The sequence below is a fragment of the Trichechus manatus genome, unplaced genomic scaffold (assembly GCF_000243295.1).
Source record: "Trichechus manatus latirostris isolate Lorelei unplaced genomic scaffold, TriManLat1.0 scaffold00011, whole genome shotgun sequence".
In the NCBI taxonomy this organism is placed as follows: domain Eukaryota; kingdom Metazoa; phylum Chordata; class Mammalia; order Sirenia; family Trichechidae; genus Trichechus; species Trichechus manatus.
In genome coordinates this window covers 10,290,023-10,316,911 of record NW_004443947.1, presented here as the reverse complement: position 1 = coordinate 10,316,911, position 26,889 = coordinate 10,290,023, and the positions used below count along the sequence as shown (strand labels likewise).

Here is a 26,889-nt window from a genome sequence, read left to right as displayed (position 1 = left end):
TGCTCTCTGCAGCCTGGGCCTCCCTATGGACTCAGCATGCTGTGGTGAGAACAACACTTCTACCACTGCAGAGCAGGTCCCCCGGATCATTTCTGTGTCTCTCCGAACATTGTGTCCTTGGCACACAGTGCAGTCACAATGAACACCTACTGAAGAAATGAAAAATTTGTAATACTGGTTTTTATTTACATTCAAGTAATCATTCTTTTCCTGGACATGCAAGCATTATTACCCTTATGTTGTAATTAGGCTACAAGAGTGAGGGCAGAGAGTGGTTGTTGAATAACCGCACCGAGTAGAAAAGAAATGGGGGGGGAAGGATGCATGTCTGTATTAACAGTTAGCATTTACTGAGTGCTTGTTGTATGACAGAGACAGTACCAAGCACTTTAAGGCATTATCACATTCAATCTGTGAAGCTGGTACAGTTATTATCCCATCTCAGTGGGGAAACATTGTTCAGAAGACTTAAGCGCTTTGTCCAGAATCACAAGCCTGATAAGGAGGAAGTTAGAATCATATTCAGGGCCCTCAATTCCAAAGCCCACAGTCTTAAGCATTTCACAGAAAATTGATTTCCTGATGCAAAATTAATTTAATTGAGAAAACTCCTGAGAGCAAGTAAGTGTGTATGTGTGGGATGGGAAGTATGCAGGGAGGAAGACCAGGGAGAGAAACAAATTAAGAAAGAAAACAGTAAAAATGATACAAGGGACCTAAAACTCCAGTTAATAACCAAAAGGTGGCATCACCAGCACTGGGTAGCTTGGTTGCTGCCTAGCATGGTAATGAGGCTGGGTTGATACATCCTGTGGATGAGGAAGTGTTGTTTTAATACGGATGTTGGTAATTGCCTATCAGGGAGTATTTGACATAAAATATATGTGCAAAAATGGATTAGTACATCAAGTTTCAAGGAATCCATAGCCTATTTTAGCAGAAGTCAGTTATCAAGGTAGAGTTCGTGGAACTGGGTGTGGGTCTTGAATGACATGAAACAATTGAATAGGTAGAAAGGAAGGATAAGGGCATTTTAAATGAGAGCAGCATTTCTTGCCTTATCCCCATTACCCAGCCATCTTTCTTTGGTGGTCTCATTGTTCTTTGTCTCTTTATCAGATTACAACACTTATCATGTCATATTGGAATTTTCTCTTTACCCATCTATGTTCCACACTTGACTGTAAGATCCTTGAGGAAAAGGACTGTGTCTTATACTTCTTTGGGGTCCCGATCTATAGGCTCAGGGCTTGGCATGTAGCAGACACTCAATATAAGCTTATTGTAATGAAGGTGTAGAAAGGACAAACTAAGTGGAAGAGCAAATTAATATCTAGCTTAAAAAAAAAATCTGATTTTAAAAATGAGAAAAAAATTGCTTCATGTCAGTCTTTCCCTGAAGGATATTTATATACAAGAAACCTGAATACCTTACTAGCCCTGTGTGATAGAATTCCTTTAGACAAATTAGCATTGGACAAGTGGTCATAAAAGAGCCTGTTCCATTCTCCGAACCATCCTCTGTTCCATGATCAGCTGCAGAGATGGGAATTAAGAGCAATATGAGGTTCCTAAATTTGCTACAACAGCTACCACATTTTCCCTGGCCTGCCCCATTGAGCAGACCTTGGCTATGAGCAGGGAGCACACTTAGATAACAAAGATGATAGTTCTGCTGGTAATGCTGTGAAAGTTTTGTGCTTGGCTCAGTAACACACACCTGTGGTTCTTCAGGGGTGATGAGCTTAGGTCCTGGAGAAGCTGCTCTCCCTCCTGGTGGCTTCACTGGCCCTACAGGGCTACAGTTGTCAGCACCCAGAGAGGGAGGGGCAAAGACAGAGTTTGGGAATTCTACAGTGAGTACTGGGAAATGCAGTTACACAAAATGACCAGAACATCATCAGATCCTAATGGCATTATCTCCAAATATCTCAATGCTTCTGGCTTCGGTTGGTAGAGCTGGGCAGATCTGATTTTGAGCAAGTCATTTTAAGCGGATTCCTAAAGGTAAGACTCCACTTGTCCTATTTCCTGGCAATGGAAGAGAAGCCAGCCTTTTCTTACCCTTGGAGAACTTTAAACACAGATGTCTGCTATTTGGACATTAACTGAGCACCTTCCTGCCTAATGTTGCTTTGTAAGGGCTATGGAGTTGGAGAGCAAGCTGTGGAGAGTAAAAGGATCTTACTGGTTGGAAACTAGTGCCCTCCTTTTCTTAAGGAGTAAGGAGGCATTATTCAATAGCCAGGAAGTCTCTTCACTCCCCATCTCTGATCCTCACTTCCCTTATCTGTAAAATGGGAAACCGATACCAAATGCCATTGAGTTGATTCTGACTTACGGCAACCTTATGTACAACAGAAGAAAACATTGGCCTGTCCTGTGTCATCCTCACAATTGCCAGCATGTTCAAGTCCATTGTTGCGGCTATTGTAAAAATCCATCTTATGAAGGGTCTCCCTCGCTCTTGATGGCCCCTACTTCGCCAAACATTATGTCCTCCTCCAACAATTGATCCCACCTAATGATGTGTCCAAAGCAAGTGAGTCAGATAATGTTCTGTTGGGAACCATAAAGTTTTCATTGTCTAATTTTCAGAAGTAAATTGCTAGGCCTTACTCTCTAGTCTGGTAGCTCTGCTGATACTTGTCCACCATGGGTGACCCTGCTGATATTTAAAATGCCAGTGACATAGCTTCCAGCATCACAACAACAGGCAAGCTACCACAGTACAGAAACTGACAGGCAAGTTGTGGAAAATGGGGATACTCATGGTTATTATCTGTCAATCCTGTGGTAAGGATTGAATTAAAATGTATGTATAAAGCTCATACCACAGGGCTTAACACGTGGCTGGCCCTTGGTAAATAAGAGTTATTATTATTCTCCTTCCATGCTGTGGTCTGCTACTTTCACACAAGTGTTATGAGTAAGATTACCAACTATTTTATGGCCCTGCCTTGGGATCTTCCCTGGATTTGTGAAGCAATATTAAGCTGTTGCTACAGCTAGGTTTCAAATAAATCTCCCAGGAGATGAAGCAGGGCACCGTGTGTCTGCTACAAAGGCCTGAGACCCAAACAGGAATGAGAAATCAGACAATGGAGCATGCTTTCCGGAGTGTTGTTGAGGAACCCATGCTGCCTCCAGAGAGGCGTGCTTAGAACAACTCGCTAATGAACCAGGCTTCCCTCACAAGCCCTGGGTCCACATTATCCCTGCCCAGGGCACTGGCCTTCTTAAGTCACTTGAAGGAATTCGTTCTTTCAAATGATCCTTCAAAATCAGAATCCATTTTTCTACATGCAAAATTCATTAATGGAACTGAAGATCAAGGGGAGGAAGAAGTGTGACCCTTTAGCAGAGCCCCTCGACCTCCCAGAAGCCAAATCTGGGCACCCTGTTCTGAAACTAAAATTGTATTAGTACCTTCTGCCTAAAAAAACATGATTTGTACGTTTCTGTGCTTTCACTTTTTCTAAAATAATTTTGCTTTCCTTTTATAATCAGAAAAAAAAAACCCAAACACAGTTTCTTTAAATATAGGAATTAATGAGATAGTCAAACTTACTGAAGCATTTTCATAGATATAATTTCACTTTTTTTCTAAACAGCCTGTGAAGCCAGAAAGGCAGATGGTTTCATTACAAAGACGGAGGTGGCAATGGAGGTGAAAGTCGTTCAAAATTTTATAGATAATCAGGGGCAGAAGCCAGGACTGCCCGAGACTGTTTTTCCTCATAATGTTTTCATCACAGTATTTTTCCCCCAATTCATTCAATAAACACATACGAAGCCTCAGCAGCAACTGAGGCAACATGAGAAGCAGTTGGAGATTCCAGGGATGGAGACGGTAGTGCCTGTCCCCCAGGCCTTCATTCCCTGGTGGAGGTGAACGTGATAGACTGACAAAGGAAATGTCAGTGCAGTGTGATGAGGAGCAGCCTGAACAAAGTGCTGGGAGTACTTGGAGGACGGAGTGACTAATCCCATGGCAGGGGCGGGGGATGATCAGAAAAAGTTACAGAGAGGAGGTGACATTTAAATGGCAACGTGCAGTCGAGCATGCAAGGGAGGAGCCCAGGCTCCCAAGCTTGGCAAACCTTAAAGGAAATCCAACCTCTACTCCTCATGCCTGTGAGACTCTGAACAAATTACTTATCTTTCTAGACACCTCAATTTACTCATCTGGAAAATGAGGATAATCATAAATTACCTTATGATTTTCTTTTTGAGGAATAAATGAGACAATACAAGTAAAACATTTCGTTTATTACTTAGCCCACAGTATAACTTCAAGGAACTAAACTATAGCCTTTATTATCAATATTAATAGTAATATTATTTTTTTATCTAAAAAAAATTATCGCCCATAGTGGATAAGTAATGAAAGAGTGTCTCCTCCGGTAGAGGGAACAGCATGTGCAAAGTCATGGATACGTCATAGTGTCTGAATTTTTGGAAAGTAGCAAGGAGATGGGTGTCAGAGAAAGTAGGGAGATGGGCGTTGGGAGGTGTGGAGGAGATGGGTGTCGGGAAGAATAGGGAGATGGGTGTTGGGAGGTGTGTAGGAGATGGGTGTCGGGGAAAGTAGGGAGATGGGTGTTGGGAGGTGTGGAGGAGATGGGTGTCGGGGAAAGTGGAGTGGCAGGAGTTAGTGGATAAGGACTACGTTGGAGTCAGATTATGAGGAGCTTGTTTGCTGTGGAAGGAACTTTTTTGCTTCAAGACAGTGGTGGGTGCAATTAGAGATACAAAAGTCAGGGGATGACATGGCCACATGTGTGTGTCAGAGAGACCCCTAAGGCAGCCGTGAGGGGCTGGATTGGGAGGGCTGGAGGACTGTAAGAGAAAGTAGAATTTGAAGTTCATTTCAGTGATCCATGTGGAAGAGACAAGGGCTGACGATGTTGAGTCTCTCAATTCAGTTAAACAAAGACTTATTGAATTTGGGACTTTCCTAAATGAGGAAAGCAGCTCCTACTCTCAGGGAGCTTAAAATCTAGTGGGGGAAAGATCACAAGGATAGCACTAGGAGGATTAAAAGGAGGGGAGGTGACACCAGGTGAGTCAGAGAAGGACACCTGCTGATTGTCTGAATTCCCCCACTGGACCATAGACTCTGTGAGGCCAGGGCTGTGTCCGCAGTTTTTTCTCAGTGTCTTTGGCACCTGGCTGGGCACAGAGAAGGAGCTCAATAACTGTTTATGGAAAAAAGTGATCTGGACTGAGGTTCATCAGAGAAGTTTTCTTGGAGCTGGTGGATGCATATTTGTGGAGAAGAGGGAGGGATCCAATCCAGGAAAGAAACTCTAGGTCAGTAATCTGAGTTTAGAGGTCCCCGGGTGGCACAAACAGTTTGCACTTACCTAGTAACCTATAGGTTGGAGGTTCAAACCCACCCAGTGCAGCTGTGGAAGAAAGGCCTGGCAATCTCTTTCCATAAAGATTAAAGCCCAGAAAACTCTATGGAGCAGTTCTACTCTGTAACACACGGAGTCGCCATAAATTGGAATCAACTCAATGGCAACAGATTTATTCTGAGTTTGTGAATGTGCTTGTTTCTGTTTTTGCATGCTTTGGTTTTGCCCTCTTTAATTCCTAGTTCTCAGCTACAGAAGGTATATTATTTTTATCTTAACAAACAAACACACACAATGACAGCAACAAATAAATTCTCGTCTCCTTCATCCCCCAAACATTATTTCTGCACGTGGGATTGGGTTCTGGCTGGGAAGAAAGTTGTGTGGATCATTCTCGATTTCAACAATTAGAATGGCTCACAAGAAAAAGGGCTTTTCTGTCAGCAAAAGCAGGCTATCACAGTATTGCATGTGCTACCTGGGAAACGAAGCCATAGAGGTCACCATGTTTAACGGATGATTACAAATATATATATTGAGGTCTTGCCAGGAGAAAAAAAAATGCAAGTTTCATTTGGATGGAATGTAATATAATATAGTCATGGATTCTGAGAATCTGTGAAAGCCGTTCGTAATAATAAAGCTTTTATTTGCTTTGGACCAAATAATCCTATGGTGTGATTTTATTGTCTTTTTATTTTGTGGTTTAAACCAAGGCAAAATGCTTTGCTCAAAATGATTATTTAGTCAGACAGACCCTATCTCCTTTAAATTGCATTTTGTCTGAAATGGACTTGGTCACATGTAATAAATTCTGGCATTTTAATGGAAACATTACGGCAAAAATAGTTAACAATCTGCTTTAATTTCAAAACTCATTTTCTCTTTCATACAGTCAGGCAGTATCTCGGTAGAATGTGTAAAGTGCATTGGGATTTAATTATGGTGGCAATTTGTTCTGAAACAAGGTTAAGCTGGGCTGTCACTGGTCAGGATAAAGGGGCTGGGGTGGTGGTTGGGGAGGACAGTAGTAACTTAATGTTCCTGGGTCTTGAATGCCCTATGGACCAGAGTGGAGTTAGAAGCCTTGGCACATAGCTGCTAAAGGTCTGAATCTGTGGAAGACCGGGTGCTCTTGGGAACACAAATCGGGACTGTATACACCAGTGGAGACATCCTCATGTGAGGACTGATGGAAAAGAGAAAACTGGACATCTGTTTCTTAGGGTCTTATCACTGGATCCAATTCATTTATTAATTTTTTCCTGCAACAGATATTTGAATGCTACTGTGCTAAGTGCTGCAAATACAAAGGCAAGCGAAATTAAGCAATTTTCTTACTTTAGGTAGGTAATACGCCAGTGACCGGGAAATGCATTCCTCAAAAAATGGCACAAATATATGTATGAGGGCTACAGTGCCAAGAACTCTGATGGAGAGGTCTGTGGCGCCAGGTGAGTGGGTGAGATTATTTGGTGTGGTCTGGGCAATGGTGGTGGTAGCCTTGGAAGGCATTGCCTGGGAAGCCCCAGTGGAGGTGGAAACTGAGCAGAGATGGTAGTGTGGTGGAGAGTGTTCCAGACAGAAGGCACCGTGTACACAGACCCTTTTGTGTGTGTGTGTGGTAGGGGGCAGGGATTGTTAGCATCATGGGTTCAAGGAACCCAAGGAGGCTCCGTGGGACTGGAGAGCAGACAGTGAAAGGGCTTGTGCTGGGAGAGTCAATGGGAGAGGCTGTGGGGCCAGGCCATGCAAAGTCATCTAAGTCATGGTCACAAGCCTAGTTTTACTTCCTAAGTTCATTGGGAAGCCATTGAATGGTTTTAAGCCAGAGAGTGACATGATTTGGATGTAAATTTTGCTATGATTGTTCTAGCTGCCATGGAGGATGAATTGGATGGGGAATGGAGTGGATGGGGGGAGACCAATTAGGACAGTCTTGTTGGAGGCCAGGCGAGAGACGAACATGACCTCGGACAGGATGACAGTAGTGGACACTTGCCTTGGGACCTGGCTTAGTCTGCAATGAAAAAATCAAGCTCTGTGTTTTCCAGGAGTTATCTCTGCTCTTCAGGGCTGGAGGGTTCTGTAGGAGGCAGGAAGAAATCATATATTTGGGAAACCTCTGGGGTAGGGGTGGTGAGATGTGATCAATAGGAATTTAGGCTGTAAATTGGTTAAAATAAGATGGGAAGCAGTTGAGTTGAAAGTACCCAAAAGAGTATTAGGATCATTTAGCCAGTCAAGGGTTTGCACGAAACGTGAACAGTGTTGGATTTGTCCCCAGTTCTTTTTATTGCAAGCAAAGCTCAATGGGTATAATGATCATAAAACATCTATGTTTCATGAAAGTTAAAAAAAGAAATATGTTTTGAGCATGAGGCAAGTTGCCTGGAGCAGCTTAAAATTAGAGCCTTTTCAAGTGAAAGTTACATTGAAGCAAAAATTGTACCTGTAGGCAAGAAGGGGTTTCAAGTCTATCCTCAAAGATCTTTGATTCTTGGTGCTCAGCCCCTCTGGCATTCTGCCTGCCAAACACATCACTCCTAACACTCACTTGCCACGTGATTTCTGCAAACCTTTGAGTAAATCATTAATCTTACTTAATTGCCTCATGCTTAAAAGGGAGGGGACTGGCTCTTCCAGTCCCTTTCACCTTTAGGGTATGTGATTACGCACTGCAGGAATCCTTCACCCCCCAGCGTTAGGCTGTGTTTCATATGCCATGTGTTCTTCTGAATCGCTGAGGACTTTGTTGTTTAATCATGGTTTCTGGTGGTTCTACTAAGGCCAGGAAGAATTCATTCCTTATCCATCCCATTATCTGCCCCGAGAAAATCTTAAACCTGTTTCCACAGGGTTCTGAAAACCACTGCAGCCTCTTGAAGACATCTTCTGCCCCCTCTCCCGATTTACTTCAATTGGCAAATGAATGAATAGGCCTTTGTTGAGCCCCTGTCCTGGGCTTTCATTCAATTAATTGTCAGGACCCCTTGTAAGGCAGGGGTCGTGCTCAGCACGGTTGCAGTAGAGGTGGTGTGCCATTGAGTCGATTGTAACTCCTAGTGACCCTATAGGACAGGTAGAACTGCCCCATACGGTTTCCAAGGCTGTAATCTTTACTGGAGCAGATCACCAGGTCTCTTCTCCCACAGAGTGACTGGTAGGCTTGAACCTCCGACCTTTTGGTAAGCAGCCTTTTGGTTAGCAGCTGAGTGCTTAACCATTGAGCCCTTTGCTCAGCACTGGAAACGAGGAATTGAGTCTCAGAGAAGTTTAAGTAACTTGCCCAAGGTCACTCAGCAAAGAGATCATGGCAGAATGGTGTCAAACCCAAGACTTTTGATTCTGTGTCCAGGGTGGTTGTGTGCGTGTGTGTGTGTGTGTGTGTGTGTGTGTTTCCTTCCTAAATTGGAGTCTCATAAAGTGAGAGCCTCTCACTCTAGGTGTAAACAAGTTTTAGCTGGTTCCTGGCCCAAGCAGGAAAACATACATTGAATCACCTGATGGGAAAGTTGTTTTCTTTTCAGTTCTCTCTCAACCATCCTGCTTAGTGAAGTAGAAAATGTGTTTAGTGTTAATGTGGCTTTAGCACGTGTTGGATATTTGTTAATCTCCCTTTAACAAAGCGAGCTGGTCTCTGGCTTAGTGCCTTCAACACCCTAGCAAGAACTTAATAAAATATTTTGATTTCATCTTCTATTTATGGAATATGATATTCATTTTCCTTGTGGTGATATACTGTTGCTCTTTAAGGAAAAATATAAATAAATTATATTTCAGGTGTTGTTATTGTCATTCTGTGCTGCTGAGTTGATTCACGACTCACAGTGACCCGGTAGGACAGAGTAGAACTGCCTAATAGTGTTTCCTAGGTTGAAATCTTTACAAAAGCAGAGCTCAAGATCTTTTCTCTTGTGGAGCCTCTGGTGGTTTTGAACCGCCGACCTTTTGGTTAACAGCCAAGTGCTTAACCATTGTGCAACCAGTACTCCTTAGTTCTGGTGTAAGGGTATAAATAATAAAAATCATAAATATGTATCCATCTGAATGAAGCTGGATCTGCTCCATTGACTCACGTGGCCTTCCTCACTCTCAGGACACACATGGCTTCTCATGATCATTGTGGCACTAAGTTCTGAAGCTGTTCCTTGTTTCCCTGGGACATATATAGAAGCAATTATGATGAGAACCATCCCTTCCCTTAGGGCCGTTGAGACCCCCTTCTTAAGTCAAAATTTTACAACCCAAGTATACCCAAGCTAGTAATGGAGTCTTAAAACCTAGGAAAAATATGTAAGTTTATTGCAAAAGATAATATCCCATTTAAAACAGTTTAGAAATTTACAAAACCTTACATTAATACATCGTCTTTAAGAAGGTGCTCTATAGATGAGCTGGTGTTAAGTTCCAAGTATAGTGAGTATGCATTTTTTTAATAACTACAGAGAAAGCAGCTACATAAATTCCCGCAACTTAAGTTGATATTTCATTCTTTTTTTTCCCTTCCATTTTATAAAAGTAATTTTTACTAAATTAATCTCTCTCCATAAAACCATATAACCTCAAGTATTTCTGTAGAATATCATGGCAGACGTTACATAATATTTTACAAAGAAGAAGCAATTTTCACATGAGTAGTGAGTATGGAGTTTTGGTATATGTATGTGTGTTTTGTTAAACAGAGATGGTCATTTTTGTTCAGCAGGAAGGTGTTTACCAAATCCTTTTCCCCCAAAACAATTTTAAATGTTCAACTTTCCCAGTTTCCAGTCTGTGGCCCAAGCAATGCTGTGTTGTGCTTTGGTATAGAATCATTATAGCCTAGTTTGGTTCTATTTCTAGAAATGTCAATTTTTTCCAATGTAGATTTCATTTAACTCCATTGAAGGTTTATCTGAGGCCCTCAACGTACATAGATGACTACAGCAACTTTTTAATTATCAAAGCGTATGTTGCCATGTTTGGTCTGTTATCTCAGACATCTCTTTATTATTCCAGGCTAACTTTGGCAAATGATTCAGCTCAGCTCAGGTCAGTCCATCTCGTGTTGGAATGTGTTAAAGCTTATAAAGTGGATAGGGCAGGTGTTCTTACCCCATTTGGGAATGGACAAACAGGCTCTGAAAGTTTTAGCAAGTTGGCCAAGGTTAGTGGAAAAGACTGCTGTTTTGCTTGGGTCTCTGAATTCCGGGAGCAGCATTCTCTTTATTCTAGCATGCTGCCCAAGAATCTAAATTCATTTGAAAATTAGTGTAAGCAAATTAAGATGGAAGCTCTACTACAAGATGAAATTATATCATAGAACCCAAATGATTTGCTTTATTGGATTATCCTCTGTGCTGTTCTTTTCCATTTCTGGGGCCAACTGAGAGTTGATTGTATGGATACAGAAAGAAAGATCTGTGGCTTTTAGACAGTGGTAGCGTATCTTATTGAAATGTGGCTTCCTAAGTATGACAAGTGTATTTATCTTAATTCTAACGACGTTATATATGCTGCTCTCGTTTTGTGGGTTTAAACATTACACTAGAAACAGAACAAGAACATCCTGAATGACATTCCAAGACTTAAATAGTGCAGGCCGAGATTCCTTGCCAAGTTTCCTTCTCGGTCTCACTGAAATAGCTTTGTGCACTGCAGAGCTGTGACAAGGGAAGGTGAAACTATTGGAGTGGTTTGCTCAAATACTCTCAATTTGCAGTGGATTACATACATCCTACTTACACACGGGATGCTGAACCCTGCAAAGAACCTAATGCAGATACTGGATCTTCAGAAAAGGGGGTTCTGAAATGCCTTCTTCATTTAATACATGCTTTTCTGTCAGCATCAGTCCATCCACAGGCTGGTAGAGAATTTGTATTAAGAAGAGTCTGAACCTTGCTATTTTACCCCTCACCCCCAAGAGTATGTAGCAATTACTTAATTTTATTACTTTAGTAGTTTGTTCAGCCATGCAAGTTTGACGGGACCTCTGTGTATAGGGTCTTGTCAAAAGAATGAGCCAGACCTTAAAAGAATTCAGACTTCGGGGAAGAAAGGTCTTTAATACTAAAATGAAAAAATATATGCATATATATCCTTATCCCCAGTTCTGCTGCTGCTTCTGCTTCAATCAGATGACCATAGTCTGCTCACCAGGAAGGGAGACTGTGTGATTAATATATGTTTGAACCTATCTACAAGGCTGCTGCAGGAGAATGCGTGGAAGGAAAGGATGAGAACCAGTGTTGTGTTTTTTCCTACCTTATTTATTGTACTGATAAAATGTAACTGATAGGCTGCTGGATGTCATGATCTTTAATGTTGCAGATAAACCAACTGTGGAATCTTAAAGTTCAAACTCAAGCCAGATTCCACACTGCTGCCAGGCAGTCTCAGTTCCCAGAGGCATGATGGTTTAGGGCGGGTACTGGAGCAGCTACAACTGTGGAAATCCTCTTAAAATTTCAACCACAGCCCTTACTGATTAAAACCATGCAGGGAAGCCACAGTGTCAATTCTTTATACCCTGGGGTGACCTAACTTTGGGGCAAACAGTAAGGCCCCACGGTGTGACAGGACAAGTCCTTGATTCGGGATCAAGGAGCTAATTAAAAATGGCCTCAACACACCACAGTGATCTTGCATTTTTATGCCCTGCCCACTTCTGTTGTGCTTATGTATGTTGATATCTTAGTAAACTGACAGTTTATTTATTTATCTACTTTGTCTGGGGTATCTGTGTATAACCCTCCTCTATCTTCCTGCTCTGCACAGCACTTTTATTTTCTTTTGGGTTGATGAACCTACTATGGGAAGCAAGTGCTTAGTGTTATGGAGGTGCTGGAAAGTGTGGTAGCGAGTTTTGCTCACGGTGGAAATCTGGGCCTGCAAACCAAGATTATGCCTGGCTGTGGGTGACAGGAAACTCGGTCACTCTAGTGTCCGTGAAGTCCTCAGCAAGCAGTGGCACTCACTCAGGTAAGGCTGGCGTCCGGTCTCCAGCAGCGGCTATACCAGCCCCAAGCCTTTCCTGATTTGCAAGGTCAAGTGGCTCACACCCTCGAGCCTTTGCCGAGATGCAGAGAAGGCCTGAGAGCAGTGGTTTTCCTAAGTCAGGGAGGCCATTTGGCGAGGGCAGAGAGCATGGTTCCAACCAGCTCAGATCCACCAGAAGCACTTCTTCTTCACCTTCTTGGTTTTCCGCCTCAAGTCCTGTTTCTCAGGGACTGGGGGTTCTACTGGGGACTTTGGTCGGGAAGAGGCCTCCTCAACAGGTTCCGCTTCCTCCAGACTCTGTAGAACTTCATGGAACCTGCCTTCCTGCTGCCGGAAATCATATTCTACACTGAAAAACACAGAGAGGAAGAATGGAAAGTAAATTCAGTTAGCATGTACGGATTTAGCATCACCAAGTGCCCAGTTAGACAGGAAGTGCTGGGCTGACATGAAAGAGCAAGGGCTTTGGGTTCTAGTCCCAGATCCTTAGTTACAGACTGGCTGTGTGACCTTGGGAAAGTTATATCATCTCTCTGAACCTCCATTTCCTCATTGACTGAATTGGCACCTGCACTGCCTTCCTCATGGGGAAGTTATTAAGATTAAATGAGGCGTGTAACGTGGTAATCTGATGGTAGATGTTCAGTATATATTGCCTCCCATCTCTGTCTTATATTTATTCAATGCTTTAAATTTTTAAATCCTCTTAATTTTTAACATTTTTTGCATGTTATGCATGAGAGATGTCTCATTATACAAGATTCAGGTAATACAGAGGAATATACAACCAAACGTGACAGATCCCTTTGCCTCAGCCATTCCCACTTCACTCTGCAAGGGTGACCACCCTCAAGAGTTTGGTATCTAAGTGGTTCCAGGCCTTTCAGTACATTTATATACATATATATGTGCATAGGAACATTTCGTTTTTCTTGTATAAACTTTTCCTAAATTTATACATCCTGCAGAAGGGTAGTCAGAGTTGTGACTAAGTACACAGGCTCTGGACCCCAGGGTTCAAATCTAGCCTCCTCCATTCATAAGCTGTGTGTGTATGATATTAGGTAAGTTCCTTTACTCTTCAGTGCCGCAGTTTCCTGATCTGTAAAATGGGGATAGCAATAGCACCTATCTCAAAGGCTTTCTTTGGAATTAATATGTGTAGAGCAAGTGTCTTAGTCATCTAGTGCCGCTATAACAGAAATACCACAAGTGGATGGCTTTACAAAGAGAACTTTATTCTCTCACAGTCCAGTAGGCTACAAGTCCAAATTCAGGGCATCAGCTCCAGGGGAACGCTTTCTCTGTCGACTCTGGAGGAAAGTCCATGTCATCAGTCTTCCTTTGGTCTGGGAGCTTCTCTGCGTAGGAACCTCAGGTCCAAAGGATGTGCTCTGCTCCCGGCACTACTTTCTTGGTGGTATGAGGTTCCCCTGTGTCTCTGCTTGCTTCTCTCTTTTATATCTCAAAAGAGATTGGACTAAGACGCTATCTTATCTTGTAAACCTCATCAGCATAACTTCATCAAAGTGATAGAATTTAGAACACATAAGGAGATCACATATAACCTCATCATAGTGATAGAGTTTACAACACAGAAGGAAATCACATCAGATTACACAATCATACAATACTGGGAATCATGACCTAGCCAAGTTGCTACACACATTTTATGGGGGACACAATTCAATCCATGACAGCAAGATAATACAAATGAAATACTTAGAGCAGTACCTGGCACGAAGTCAGCCCTCCAAATGTGTTAGCCCCTATTCCTGTTGTTATTATCATCATTAGCATTGGTACCTCAAATATATAATGCCTGGTTGTTTGGCTTGCTTCTCAACAATGCGTCTTGGAGACCTTTACCTCATAGTATTGCATAATGCAGGTCTATTTAAATACTCCCCTATGAGTAGATATTTCCTAATGTCTTTTTTTTTTTTTTTTTGGCTAGTTGTGTGTGTGTGTTGGAGTCAATAATATACAGACTTGATCGTATTGCATTGACTACCAAAAAGGCCTGTGAGATAAACATGAAGCTGTGGGGCCCGGGGCTCCCAGAGTTTGAGGGAGTTGGAGGTCAGGGCAGTGCAGAAGCTCTGGGCTGTGTGGGCTGGTGTGTGTGCTCCCCCTGGACCTCTGCCAAGGAAGTCAGGCCAGTAGGCCGCAGGGACTCCCAGCCTGCCTCCTCACTCTGGCTCAGCCTCCCCGCAGAGAGCCGCTGGGCCAGAAAGAAGGAATCCTGTTAGACAACCTTGCAGGCTGTGCTTGAGCTCCTTGTGCCCGTAGTTGTCCACTCTCCTCCTAGGAGATTTACTTACGGAGGAGTTTTCAGTGCCAGGTGGCTTGTAAAAAGGCTCTTAAGCTTGCAGATACATCTGTTACCTGGTTTCATAGCAGGGCTCTCTGAAGACCCAAGGTTGAGAGAGCCAGCGTGGGAGTGCCCAGAGTACAGGAAATGCGGAGTCAGGAAAACAGTGCATTCTTCTTGTTAGCAAGGAGGGGAATGGAATGCTTCATACGGAAGATGAAAGATCCCATGTTGGTGTGTGACATGGCGTGACTAGCTAAAGCTTGTATACCCAGCAAGGACTAAAAATGAGCTGTCGGTGAAGGGATACCTATCTTCTGCTACTTTCCCACATTACCTCCCTGAGACGCAGGCTCAGAGTTAGGGCTAGGGGTGATTGACACACAGCCTTGTCATTGAGCATCCTGAGATAGAAGAGCCGAGGCTGAAGAGTCTGCTGGGCCAGGTGGCCTCCTTGGAAGCCAGGCTGATGGGATCTCAGTGCTTAGTGGGTGCTGGGGAAAGGTGTCTAATTGTTTGGTTTCTGTATTTTTAATAAGCATTACCCAGATTTTCTTTTCTTTGGCTTACCTCCTTCCCCTTTCTGCTTGTCGGAATTCTCTCAACAAGGACACAGTCCTGGCTGGGTGACCTACCTAATGGATGGAACTCAGGCTGTGATCAAAGCAAAGCTCCACCACTTATTAGCTGTAAGATCTTGGGGAAGTCACTTTCCATTTTCAAGCCTCAGCATCCTCATCTGTAAAATGAGCGTGGTACCTACTCACAGGATCTCCAAAAAAAGAAAAAGAAAACCAACAACCAGTTGCTGTTGAGTCGTTTCCAACTCATGGCGACCCCATGTGTGTCAGAGTAGAACTATGCTCCTCCATAGGGTTTTCAGCGGTTGAGTTGTTGGAAGTAGATCACCAGATCTTTCTTCCAAGGCTCTTCTGGGTGGACTTGAACCTCCAACCTTTTGTCTAGCAGCCGACTGTGTTAACCATTCATACCACCCACAGGATCTCAGGAAATCTAAACAACTTTTTGCAGTACAGCACTCAGCACAGAGGTAGGCACAAAGCGCTCAGCCTGTCATTGACAAATGTTTATTGAGCATCTTCCATTGCCAAGCCCTGTTGTAGCTTCTGGGGAAGGAGTGATAGATTGACAGACACTATCCCTGGCCACTTGACACTGCTAGCACAGTGCCTCTGTGGCCTCAGTAAATCCTAGCCAACATAAATTGCTATTAGAGATCTTCTAGCCAAAGTCCAAGAATTGCCAGGTCACTGGGCACAGGCATCTGTAGTCTCACATACTGAAGATTCCACTTCCAGCACACGTCACCTAGAAATGAACTTCTGTTTGTCTCTGGGGAAGGGGTGGGTTTCAGTCTGCACCTACTTGCACCTCACTGTCCGCCGTGGAAACTTAGGGATATGGATTCAGAGGCTGGGAAACAGTTGTCTCCATCAACCTCTGCATTGCACCAAGGAAGAATTTAAAGTAGTGAGTTGCAAGTTCAGATTCTCATGCCTTCTAGCACTGGAAACATGCACAGTTAACAGATAGTGAAAATCTATATTCACAGCTCTCATCTCTGAAACAGACCTGTCCTTCCCCCCGAGAGAGAAAAACTGTCTTCAGCCTAGAGCACCAGGTGGAGTCAAAGAGAATAGGTACCCCCTGCTCAATCTGTTTTTTTTTAATGCTGTATAGTATAGGACATTCCATCCATCTATCCATCCATCTATCCATCCATCCATCTACCCACCCGTCTGTCCGTCCGTCCGTCCACCCACCCACCCATTCATCCATTCTACTCTGGGCCTGACAACAGTGCTAGGTTCCAGAGACACAACAGTAAGCTAGACAGACTGCCCTTGTAGAACTTACTACTTCCCATCGTGCAAAACAGACGATTTAACAATTACTTTCAAAATATGCTTCTTATTTGTCGCAACTACCCCTGACTACTTTCCAGCTTATCATCTATATGCTCCTACCAAAATATATGAACACTAGCCTCCTTCCACTCCTCATATATGAAATTTCTCTGACTTCATGATTCAAACAAACAACAACAACAACAAAAACACCCACCTGGGTTTGTCAAGACTCACAACAGTGTCCTAATACCAATTAGAAAAGTAAGGCTCTGGGTGATTCCAGAAGGTGTACAGAACCGGCAGGCCTGGGAAGAGAAGAGCCAGGAGACAGAACATAAATTCTGTCTCATCATCACCATTTGAAGTGGTGTCCAATAGAGAGGAGGGAGCAAGGGCTTTTGAGTTGGACGCTCTTAGCTACACCATTTACTAGCTGGGTGACCTTGGACAAGCTGCTTCTCTTTCTGTGACTCGGTTAAATGTGGGGGTTATAATAGCCACCCACTGGCTATTATAATAAGTGAAATCTTCTCACATAGGCCACTCTCCCTGCCCACTCCACTCTCCACTAAGTCCTTTTGTCTTCGTCGCTGAGGGACTGAATGCCTCACCTCCTCGCTTATACCTTCAGCTCTTCAGTAATTGTACACCTTGCGAGCAACGTTGCTCTTCATCCTTCCCCTTCATGTACATTCAGGGAAGAATACACTCTTTATGTTTCTATGGAAACACACAGGGGTCCATTATAATCATTGGGATTTAGGGAGCTCCCTGGCCCCCTCTTGTGAGACTGCCCCCACTGGTCTTGACAATTTAAAGGGTTTTAAAAGTGACTTTCTTTTCAAGGCCAGGCAAATAGCAGAGTATAGAGAAGCATATGCACTTTGGTAAGAAATTGATTAATGTGTTTTAGGCCAAAGCAATTTATTAGCATAAAGGAAAATTGTCAGGTTTCTTCTTATTCATCCATTTGACAAACTACTGTTTAGTTTGGACCGGAGGAGAGGGAGTGTATTTTGCTCTTCATGGCAGCTGCCTTATAAATGGGGAGGGGGCAGTGCCTTCTCTCTCATCTACTTTTCATCTTTTGGCTGGGCAGAGAAGAAAAGATGCCCCCCAGCTTCCTACTTAGCCAGCTCACACTGTGTTCAGCAACCTCATGAAAAGAGGAATAAGTTGCCTCCTTGGTGAGGATTCAAGTAAACTTAGCACAGGGTTGTTTGTAGATTCTAGGGAGGGACTCTTTGACTTAGGTTTGGACCAGAGGAGTCCTTGGGCGGCACAAACAGTTAAGTGCCTTGGAAGAAGGACTGGCAATCTGCTTCCAAAAGGTCACAGCCTTGAGAACCCTGTGGAATGCGGTTCTACTCTGACACACATGGGGTCACCATGAGTTGGAGCCGATTTGACAACAACTAACAACAAGCGTTCAGCTGCTAACCAAAAGGTCAGCAGTTCGAATCTACCAGCTGCTCCTTGGAAACCCCATAGGGCAGTTCTGCTCTGTCCTCTAAGGTCACTATGAGTCAGAATCTACTCAACGGCAGTGGGAAACCTTTCCAAAGTTACCTCCGCCTTCACTCCTATCTCTTTCCCTCCCTACTTTTCCACCCTTACCGTCTTCCACCATCCGTATTCCATATTCAGCCTGTATTCCATCCAGGATGATAAGAAGGAAAATCAGTGCTGAGTGCTTAGTTGCTGAAGAGCCCTAGCTCACAGTGGGGGCAAGTGGTGGTCAAGAAATGATTACCAGACAGGTTTCAGGACTGGAGCCATCCAGCTGGCCCTGAGTACTCCAGGTCTGTGGGGCTGGCCCCCCTGAGAATGCCTGGGATACCTGGCACATGGTTCAGGCATGCCCAGCTCACTGCCTAGGGAGCCTCAGAGCACTTCCCCTCCAAGGAGATGTCTGAGCAGGGTGTCACTCTGCATTCAGAAAGTGAGCTGTGTGTAACCAGGAATGGACGAGATCTTTCAGGTTTCCCTCTTGAGGGTGCCTCACTAATCTATCTGACAGATCAGTGCTCCAGCCATCATGCTAGGTGCAACACACAGGGATGTTTTTCCAGGTAATTGGAAGCAGCAAGGGCCCTAAGTCATGGCTTGTCTGGAAGAAGAAACATTGAGGAACAAACAGCAAAAAATAGATAAATACCTAAATATATGAGCAAACAACAGAGCCAGGTCCTGTGTACAGGATCTCTGATGGGCAAACTGAAGCTGGGTGAGCCAAATAGAGGTAAAAGTTTATATATATGTATATAAAACAAACCTCTTACTTTTATGTAGCACTTTAAAATTTGCAAAACTCTTCACTTCTGTAATTTCATTTCCTTCTCACTGTAGCCCAGGTTGTTATCCTCATTTAACCAACAAAATTATTGGCAAAGGGGAGTCATACCATGAGTTATACCAAACTTCTGTTGTTCTTGTCTAAAGAGGGATCCAGTGTTTTAGCCGAGGGCCTGGCCCTTTCCAGGGTCTTACTCTAAGGAGAGGAGCCCTGGTGGCACAGTAGTTAAGAGCTTGGCTGCTACCCAAAAGGTCGACAGTTCAAATCCACCAGCTGCTCCTTGGAAACCCTGTGGGGCAGTTCTGTTCTGTCCAGTAGGGTCACTATGAGTCAGAATCGACTCGATGGCAACAGGTTTGGTATTCTAAGGAGAAGAAACAACAAGAGAGTATCTGGCCCACGTTAGGTTAGGACACCTAGTAATTTAAATGAGCAATAATAATCATAATAACAGCAATAATAAGAATGACCATCATTTATGGAGTGAAATCTATATTCTAGACACTATACTCCAAGTTTATTTTAACTGTCTCACGTAACTCTTACAGCTCTGTGAGATAGGTATTATCTTTATTTCACAAATGAGGAAACTGAGCAAGGAGAGGTTAATATTTTGCCAGGAAACAGAGCCTGAATTTGAACACAGAGTGTTCATCCCCAGAGCTTGTGCACTGAGACATACTGCACTGAAGGAACCAAACCAACCAACCAGATGCCTTCAAGTTGAATTCGACTCATGGCAACTGCATGTGTGTCCAGAGTAGAGCTGTGCTCCAGAGAGTTTTCGGTAGCTGGATTTTTTGGGAAGTAGGTCACTGGATCTTTCTTCCAAGGTGCCTCTGGATGGATTCAAACCTCCAAGCTTTTGGTTAGCAGCCGAGCATGTTAACTGTTGGCACCACCCAGGGACTCCCACTGAAAGAACACAGTATCTTTATCTGTGAGATACTGATTGTAAAATGTGTGTGGAATTGGGGATAGTAGTGATGACCAAGGCCTGGTGCTCTTGAATGACCCCGCAACCCACTGTGGAACCAGAGCCGACCAGTGGCTGGGCTGCCTTGGGGCCCCTTTCTGTAATCATCTTTCTAGATTGCAGGCCAGTTGTGACAGGGAGGCTGCATATGCAGAGAAGATGTGTACCCGCTAGGAGGCAGCTTATTCAGGGTACAATCTGAGCTCAACAGTCTTGGGTCTGGTGTTGGCAACTCAGGTCACCAGTGGGCCTTACTCTTTTATAAAGAGAAATGGTGATGCACCGCAGCCATAGACCATATGCTCCAAGCAAGTTGACTGGAAATGAATGATCCATGGGGTCTCTTTGTAGACGAAACATCTTCCAAATTCCTCTCCACCCGCTTCTTCAGTTCTCGTTGGAGTGTTTCTTGGGTGCTATTCTCCATAGAACTCAGGTGCACCACAGATTCATTGACCTTCTGCAGCTTTCTTTTTTATTTTAAAGAATTAGCTGTGAGAATTGATGGATACAATGAGGGTAGTTGGTTCCTGTCCAGTTTGGATAAATCACACCACTTTGGAGAGCATCTCTGGGGAAGAATTACAGTCTGAGGAAGTAGGAGGTTTAGTTTAGTGGTTTTTTTTTCCCCAGCCTGGAAGGGATATTGTTCCTACAATTTTCTCCTAATGACCAGTTTGCTCCTTATTTATAGGGTGTAATTTTGAGCTTCCCCACTTGCAGCCACTTCAAGCCGGCAAGCCCACCCCTTTCTCATAGGACATCTGTCTGCTGAAGAGTGCCCAGAGGACCACAAGTTCTCTTTGTGGCACACAAATAAGCAGGGCCAAGCTGCAGAAGTCTTCTCTGCTGATAGTTACCTTTGAAAGAAATCTGTGTTCTGGGATCTGTGGCCCTCTGGCTCTGTCTGCATGCTAAGCCCTCCAAAGGGGTAGAACCTGAACCCATATCAGTGGCGGATTAACCAGTAAGCAGGGTATGCAATTGCTTACAGGAAGCAAGGTACACATGGGCTTAATTGTATTTATTTGAGCCCTAGTGGCACAGAGGTTAAGAAGTCTGCTGCTAACCAAAAGTTCAACAGTTTGAATCCACCAGCTGCTCCTTGGAAACCCCATGGGGCGGTTCTACTCTGTCCTATAGGTCACTATGAGTTGGAATCCACTTGACAGCAACGGGTTTGGTTTTTCGTTTTGGTTACTAATCTGTAGTGCACAATTTCACATGGTGAAACCTACGTGAAATTGTGCACTACACATTATTAAGTAACCACAAATAAGCACATGCATACCTTGCTTATTGGGTAATCCATCCCTGTGTATATTCATGATCATGCAAAGTCAAATGGAAAGAAAGGAAGGGGAGGAAAAATTTCTGCTAGTAGGACTTAGGTTTGAGTCCTGGTTCTGTTGGAACTTGGACAAATCACTTAACCTCTCTGAGTCTCAGCTTCCTCATCTGTAAAATGGAAATAATAGTCATACCCCTAAAGGGTTGTTGGGAGTCTGAAATGAGATGATGCAAGTACAGTGTTTAGCAAAATCCCTGGCATAGTGCCTGGTTCAACAAATGGTAATGATTATTATATTAACTTGACGAAGGGATAAAGATTGGGTCATTCTGTGGTCAACCGTGGCTTCTATGCCAGCAGCCGTCCATGTTTTATTCCTGTGAAATACTCAACTTGCTTGATTTTGTATTTATGGCATGTTTCAGCCTTTTAGCTATTAATACGTTAAAATAGGCTTCATTTTTATTGCAGACAAATTGCTGATGCTGTAAATCCTCCTTCTTTCTCCTTATACTGTAAGGAGGAGAAGAAAGGGATAAAGTCACTCTAGGGAAGCAGGGACTAGAGACAATTGTCTCGGATATAAACCTGTTGGATCTCAGAGAAATTTCTCCATGTATCCCAAACTTTACGCTTGTTTCCCAAAGAGACACTTAAGCTATGATTGATTTTGGTTGTTTGGGGGTTAAATGGTATTGTCCTAACATTTCGTGTTCCAGCACTTGAAATGAATGTTGCTCAGTCCATATTGGAATTTGATAAGAGCTGCAAGTACATCTAGGATTACTAGAAAGAACAGATCTGCTGTGTACTTTGTAGTTATTTTTCAGTGTGGACTTCGTTGCTGGCCAGAGAGAGGACTGTGGCTAGAAGACCAGGTGCTCACAGTCCACCTGGCTCCACGCTGAGGGAGCGTCATAAGCAGACAAAAGGAAAATACTAAATAATTTAAGTGGAAAGTTGGTTGCTAAACCCACAGAACTGAGTGCATATTGCGTTTCTAGTGAAATGCCTTTTTTTCCGGGTTAGGTAATAGCTTTAAGTGGGAGGCAAAGGCAAAGCCCGGTGGTCAAACAACTTAACCATAGAAGGAAACTCAAGGAAGTGCTCTAAGTGCCACCCAACCACGTGACCTCAGGCGACTCCTGTAGCTCTCTGGAGCCTCCTTTTGGTCTGTCAGGTGAAGCCCTTACTTTTCTCTTGCAGGGCACATGGCTGTGAGCTTTTGGCCTGCATTGCAGGGAGCCTCCTTGTTATAAGTTCTGAATATCAAAACTGTGCGGAGGAAGCACCAGGAACAGGACCTCTGGTTGCTGTGTGCAAAGGGAGGCTCCTGTAGCCAATCTCCTTTTGAATATGTCTGACTTCTTCTCTGTGGGGGTTCTGAAGGAATCTCAACAGTGGAGGACTCAGTAATGGTGAAAAAGCAACTCATGGTTTGTGGAGTTTGGGGAAAAGAAGGGACTGTGGGGGAGGATTCCGTTACCCGGCTTGACGCCTACTATTTGGCTCAGAAGCCTGGGGCGACTACATTCCTCTCTTGAAGTGGGGAGTGGGGACAGCCACCCCTGTCAGATGTTTTTAATTAATCCTCCAGGACTCACCAGCGGGCAGTTCCTAGCTTTTGGGCTCTTGACCAGAAGCAGAATTTGGCTTTAATTGGTCCTAATTTTAATTGGAGGAGAAATGTCGGCAGGGATTGCCATGCAGTCCCTCATCTCACATGAGGCCGAGGAACTAGGAGATATGGGAGGAGCGAGAGGCCAAAATGAATCCTCCAAGTCATGCATAATGCAGGCCTGGGCCTCACAGTGCACTGAGAGATATTCATTTTTTTTTCTTTCATAATTGTACTTTAAGTGAAAGTTTACAGTTCAAGTTAGTCTCCCATACAAAAATTTATGCATACATTGTTATGTGACCCTAATTGCTCTGCTTATACTGTGACAGCACACTCCTCCTTTCCACCTCCGATTTCCCGTGTCCATTCAACCAGCTCCTAACCCTCTCTACTTTGTCATCTCACTTCCGGACAGGAGCTGCCCATTTAGTCTCATGTATCTACTTGAACTAATCAGAAGCACACTCTTCACGAGTATCGTTTTTTGTCCCATAGTCCAGGCTAATCTTTGTCTGAAGAGTTGGCCTCGGGAATGGTTTTAGTTCTGGGTTGACAGAGAGTCTGGGGTCCGTGCTTTCTGGGGTTCCTCCAGTCTCAATCAGACCGTTAAATCTGGTGTTCTTACTAGAATTTGAGTTCTGCACCTCACATTTTTCCTGCTCCATCAGGGACTCTCTGTTGTGTTCCCTGTCAGGACAGTCATTGGTGGTAGCTGGGCACCATCTAGTTCTTCTGGTCTCAGGATGATGCACTCTCTGGTTTATGTGGCCCTTTCTATCTGAGAGACACTCATTTTGTCTTCTTATTGGAAACAGGAGGCATCAAAATATAGGCCTGCTGTATTAGCAAGCCCCCTCTCTCCTCCTTCCCTCCCCCTTTGCCTCCATTCTCAACTGCTCCTTCTACTTAGGTCTGTATATGACCATCTGTATAATCAGAGCCAAGCAGAAAGTTAATCATCTTTCCAATGATGCCTTTGAAACAAAATCTAGTGTCTGTGCAATTTGATAAGCAAGAATTTTCTATTAATGGGCATGAAGACTGGTTGTCACAGAAGTTTCTAGTAAATCAGCTGCTGTATCTCATCATTACAAGGCCCTGATTTTACCTAATTCAGTGTATCTCAGGAGTCCCTGGGTGGTGCAGTTGGTTAATGTGCTCAGCTGCTAACTAAGAGGTTGGACATTTGAGTCCACCCAAAAATGCCTCAGAAGAAATGCCTGGCAATTTACTTATGAAAAATCAACCCAGCAACTGGTATTAACAGATACCCAGGGTATTTTGATGCAGATGATCCATGATCACACTTGGACAATGCTGTTTGGGGCCTGCATCTTCAAATGCAGTTCCTCAGGCTGCCCTTGGCTGAGGAGAACTTGGCAACATCACATTCCACTGAACCCCAACACCCATCAATGGCCTTTGAAGGCCATTTTGAAGCACGCTGTGGAATCTGGCTGCAGGCAGATAGAACTGACTTCTGATCTTGCCATAGCCACTTATTTGTTCCAGAATTTTGTGCAAGTGCCTGACCCTCTATGAGCCTCAGTTGCCTCATCTGTAAATGGGGTTACTTTTCTTCTCTCATAGAGTTGTGAGGATGAAACGTGAAAGCAAAATGTGCTTATAGTGATGAGTAAATAATGGACACTCAGTAAATGGTAGCTCACTTATTTCTTTCTCCTCTTTCATCCCAACACAGCACTACCCTCAGCTAGCTTTCATAGCTATAAAAATCATCAAATAAAGTAAAAAAAAAAACAACAAAAAAAACTGACCTCCAATTAGATGTGAGTAGTTTATGAATTATAGGGGCTTAATCAAGGTGTATTCGTGTTCTATTGATGCTGTAACAAATTGCCACAAACTTAGCGGCTTAAAAGGACACAAGTTTGCTGTCTTATAGTTCTGGAGATCAGAGTCCTCCAGAATTGTAATTCAGGATGCCAGCAGAGCTGCCTTCCTTCTGAAGGAGGCTCTAGGGGACAATCCATTCCTTCCCTTTTCCAGTTTTTAGCAGCTACCTGCAGTCCTTGGCTCATGGCCACATTACTCTGATCTCACATCTCCTCTGACTTTTCTGCCTCCCTCTTTCCTTATAAGGACCCTAATGATTACATTGGGCCCACCCAGAAAATCCAAGATACTCTTCCAATCTCAAGATCCTTGTTATGGATTAAATTGTGTCCCCCCAAAATATGTATTGGAATCCTAACCCCTATACCTGTAGATGTGACAGTGTTTGGCGTGGTTTTCTTTGTTATGTTAATGAGGTTGTATCAGTGTAGGGTGTGTCCTAAACCTAATCACTTCTCAAATATGAAAAGAGCAGATTAGGCAGAAGGAAGCACAAATGGGGGAATATAGATGCAACATGAAGATCACTACGGAAATGAAGAATGACAGGACTACAGAAGCTGAAAGAGACAAGGAACTCCCCACCCTAGAACTGATAGAGGGAGAGAGGCTTCCCCTAGAACTAGTGCCCTGAATTTGGACTTCTAGCCCTCTGAACTGTGAGAAAATAAATTTCTGTTCTTTGAAGCTGCCCACTTTGTGGTATTTCTGTTATAGCAGTCCTGGGAAACTAAGACAATCCTTAACTTAATTTCATCTGCAAAGTACCTGTTGCCACATAACATATTCACCGAGTTTGGGGATTAGGATGTGGACATTTTGGGGAGCCACTGTTCTGCCTACCACGTGGGTATTGGCATTTTACCAAGAGAACCTGAAAACTGAATGCCTAATTTCCCCTCTCAAAGAGATAATTGGGGCAGTTCAGCTACCGTAGAATGGAGATATCCTAGCCTGGAGGGAGTTTGTGGTTCTCAGTGAGTCAAACTTTGCCTTTCCTACCACAGCTGGTGCAGAAGTACTGGGCAATAGTGATGGATGGCCTTGAGGAACGTGGATCTCAATGTCCTGTGAAATTGCGACAGGCCCTCTGAGTCATCAAAGGGAGATTTGATTAGGTTCAGTTTCATTGAAAGTATGTTGTGTTCCAAGTATTTGAAAATTGACAATCCACGTACCACATTCAGCCTTCCTTCCCTAATAAGAATATTTGATCAATTAAGATTTTCCATTTCCCCTCCCAAGGCACACACATGATAACAACTATTTTACTTTTGGGTGGTCTAAATAGCTGTCACAGGACCTCCGCTGCTTTCCAGTCTTCCCCCAGCCAATATTGTTGTTTTGTTGTGTGCCATTGAGTTGATTTCGACTAATAGCAACCCTATATGACAGAGTATAATTGCCCCTTATGGGAGCAGATTGCCAGGGCTTTTCTCCTCCGGAGCTACTGGTGGGTTCAAACTCCTGACCTTTCGATTAGCAGCCGAGCGGTTAACCATTGTGCTACCAGGGCTCCTTCCAGTCATTGCCATCAAGTCAATTCAGACTCACAGCTACCCTATAGGACAGAAAAGAACTGCCCCATGGAGTTTCCAAGGAGTGGCTAGTGGATTCAAGCTGACGACCTTTTGATTAGCAGCCTGAGCTCTTAACTACTGCACCACCAGGGCTCCTGAGTCAATATAGTCATCCCTTTATTTGAGAAGAATCTATTGAGCACCAACTATGCTTTAAATACTGGTCCATGATTTTAGAGACTCTAGCCACTTGCTGGAGGAAAGAAGTTCATCAACACTGTATCACAGGCAAGAGGATAAATGGTAGAGCAGAGGAATGAGCATGCTGTGGGGGTCCTTCTTGGGAAGGAGTGTAAGGTTGTCCAGAGGAACTGATTTTAAGGCAGAAGACTAGACAAAGCCAGGAGGGAAAGGCATTCCAGGAAGCAAGGGACCTTATGCAAAGGCACAGAGGCATGGTAGACACCTGGTATTTGAAGTATGCCTTGTGGTTCTCTATGGCTGGAGAGGAACAGGAGACACAGTAGGTAAGAAGGCTTACCATGATGTTCAAAGGGCCTTGAACAATTAGCTAAGGGAAACAACAGGGAGTAGGAAAAGATTGTGCGGCCGGACAGTGACGTGGTCAGATTCTATTTTGCAGGTAATTTAATAATCTGTGTGGAGGATCTCTTGGGATGGGGCAGGCAGGACCTGTGGCAAAAAGACCAGCTACAGTTCAGATGACAAATGATGAGGGTCTTTACTGAACTAGAGGCAGAGGGGATGGAGTGAAGGGGCTGTATTTAGGAGGTAG

At 43.8% G+C, this 26,889-nt stretch overlaps 2 protein-coding genes across 5 annotated transcripts in view; one reads left to right on the top strand and one right to left on the bottom strand.

Annotated features, from left to right (window-relative positions):
• DOCK2 (dedicator of cytokinesis 2) overlaps positions 1 to 26,889 on the top strand; it is a 548,036-nt gene that overhangs the window by 265,308 nt on the left and 255,839 nt on the right. The window lies entirely within an intron of this gene.
• The window catches only part of INSYN2B (inhibitory synaptic factor family member 2B), a 32,208-nt gene continuing 10,777 nt past the window's right edge, over positions 5,459 to 26,889 (bottom strand). The window contains exon 3 of the mRNA XM_004371216.2: positions 5,459 to 12,696. Coding sequence (XP_004371273.1) covers positions 12,510 to 12,696 — 187 coding nt within the window. The 3' untranslated portion in view covers positions 5,459 to 12,509. The remainder of the gene's footprint in view (positions 12,697 to 26,889) is intronic.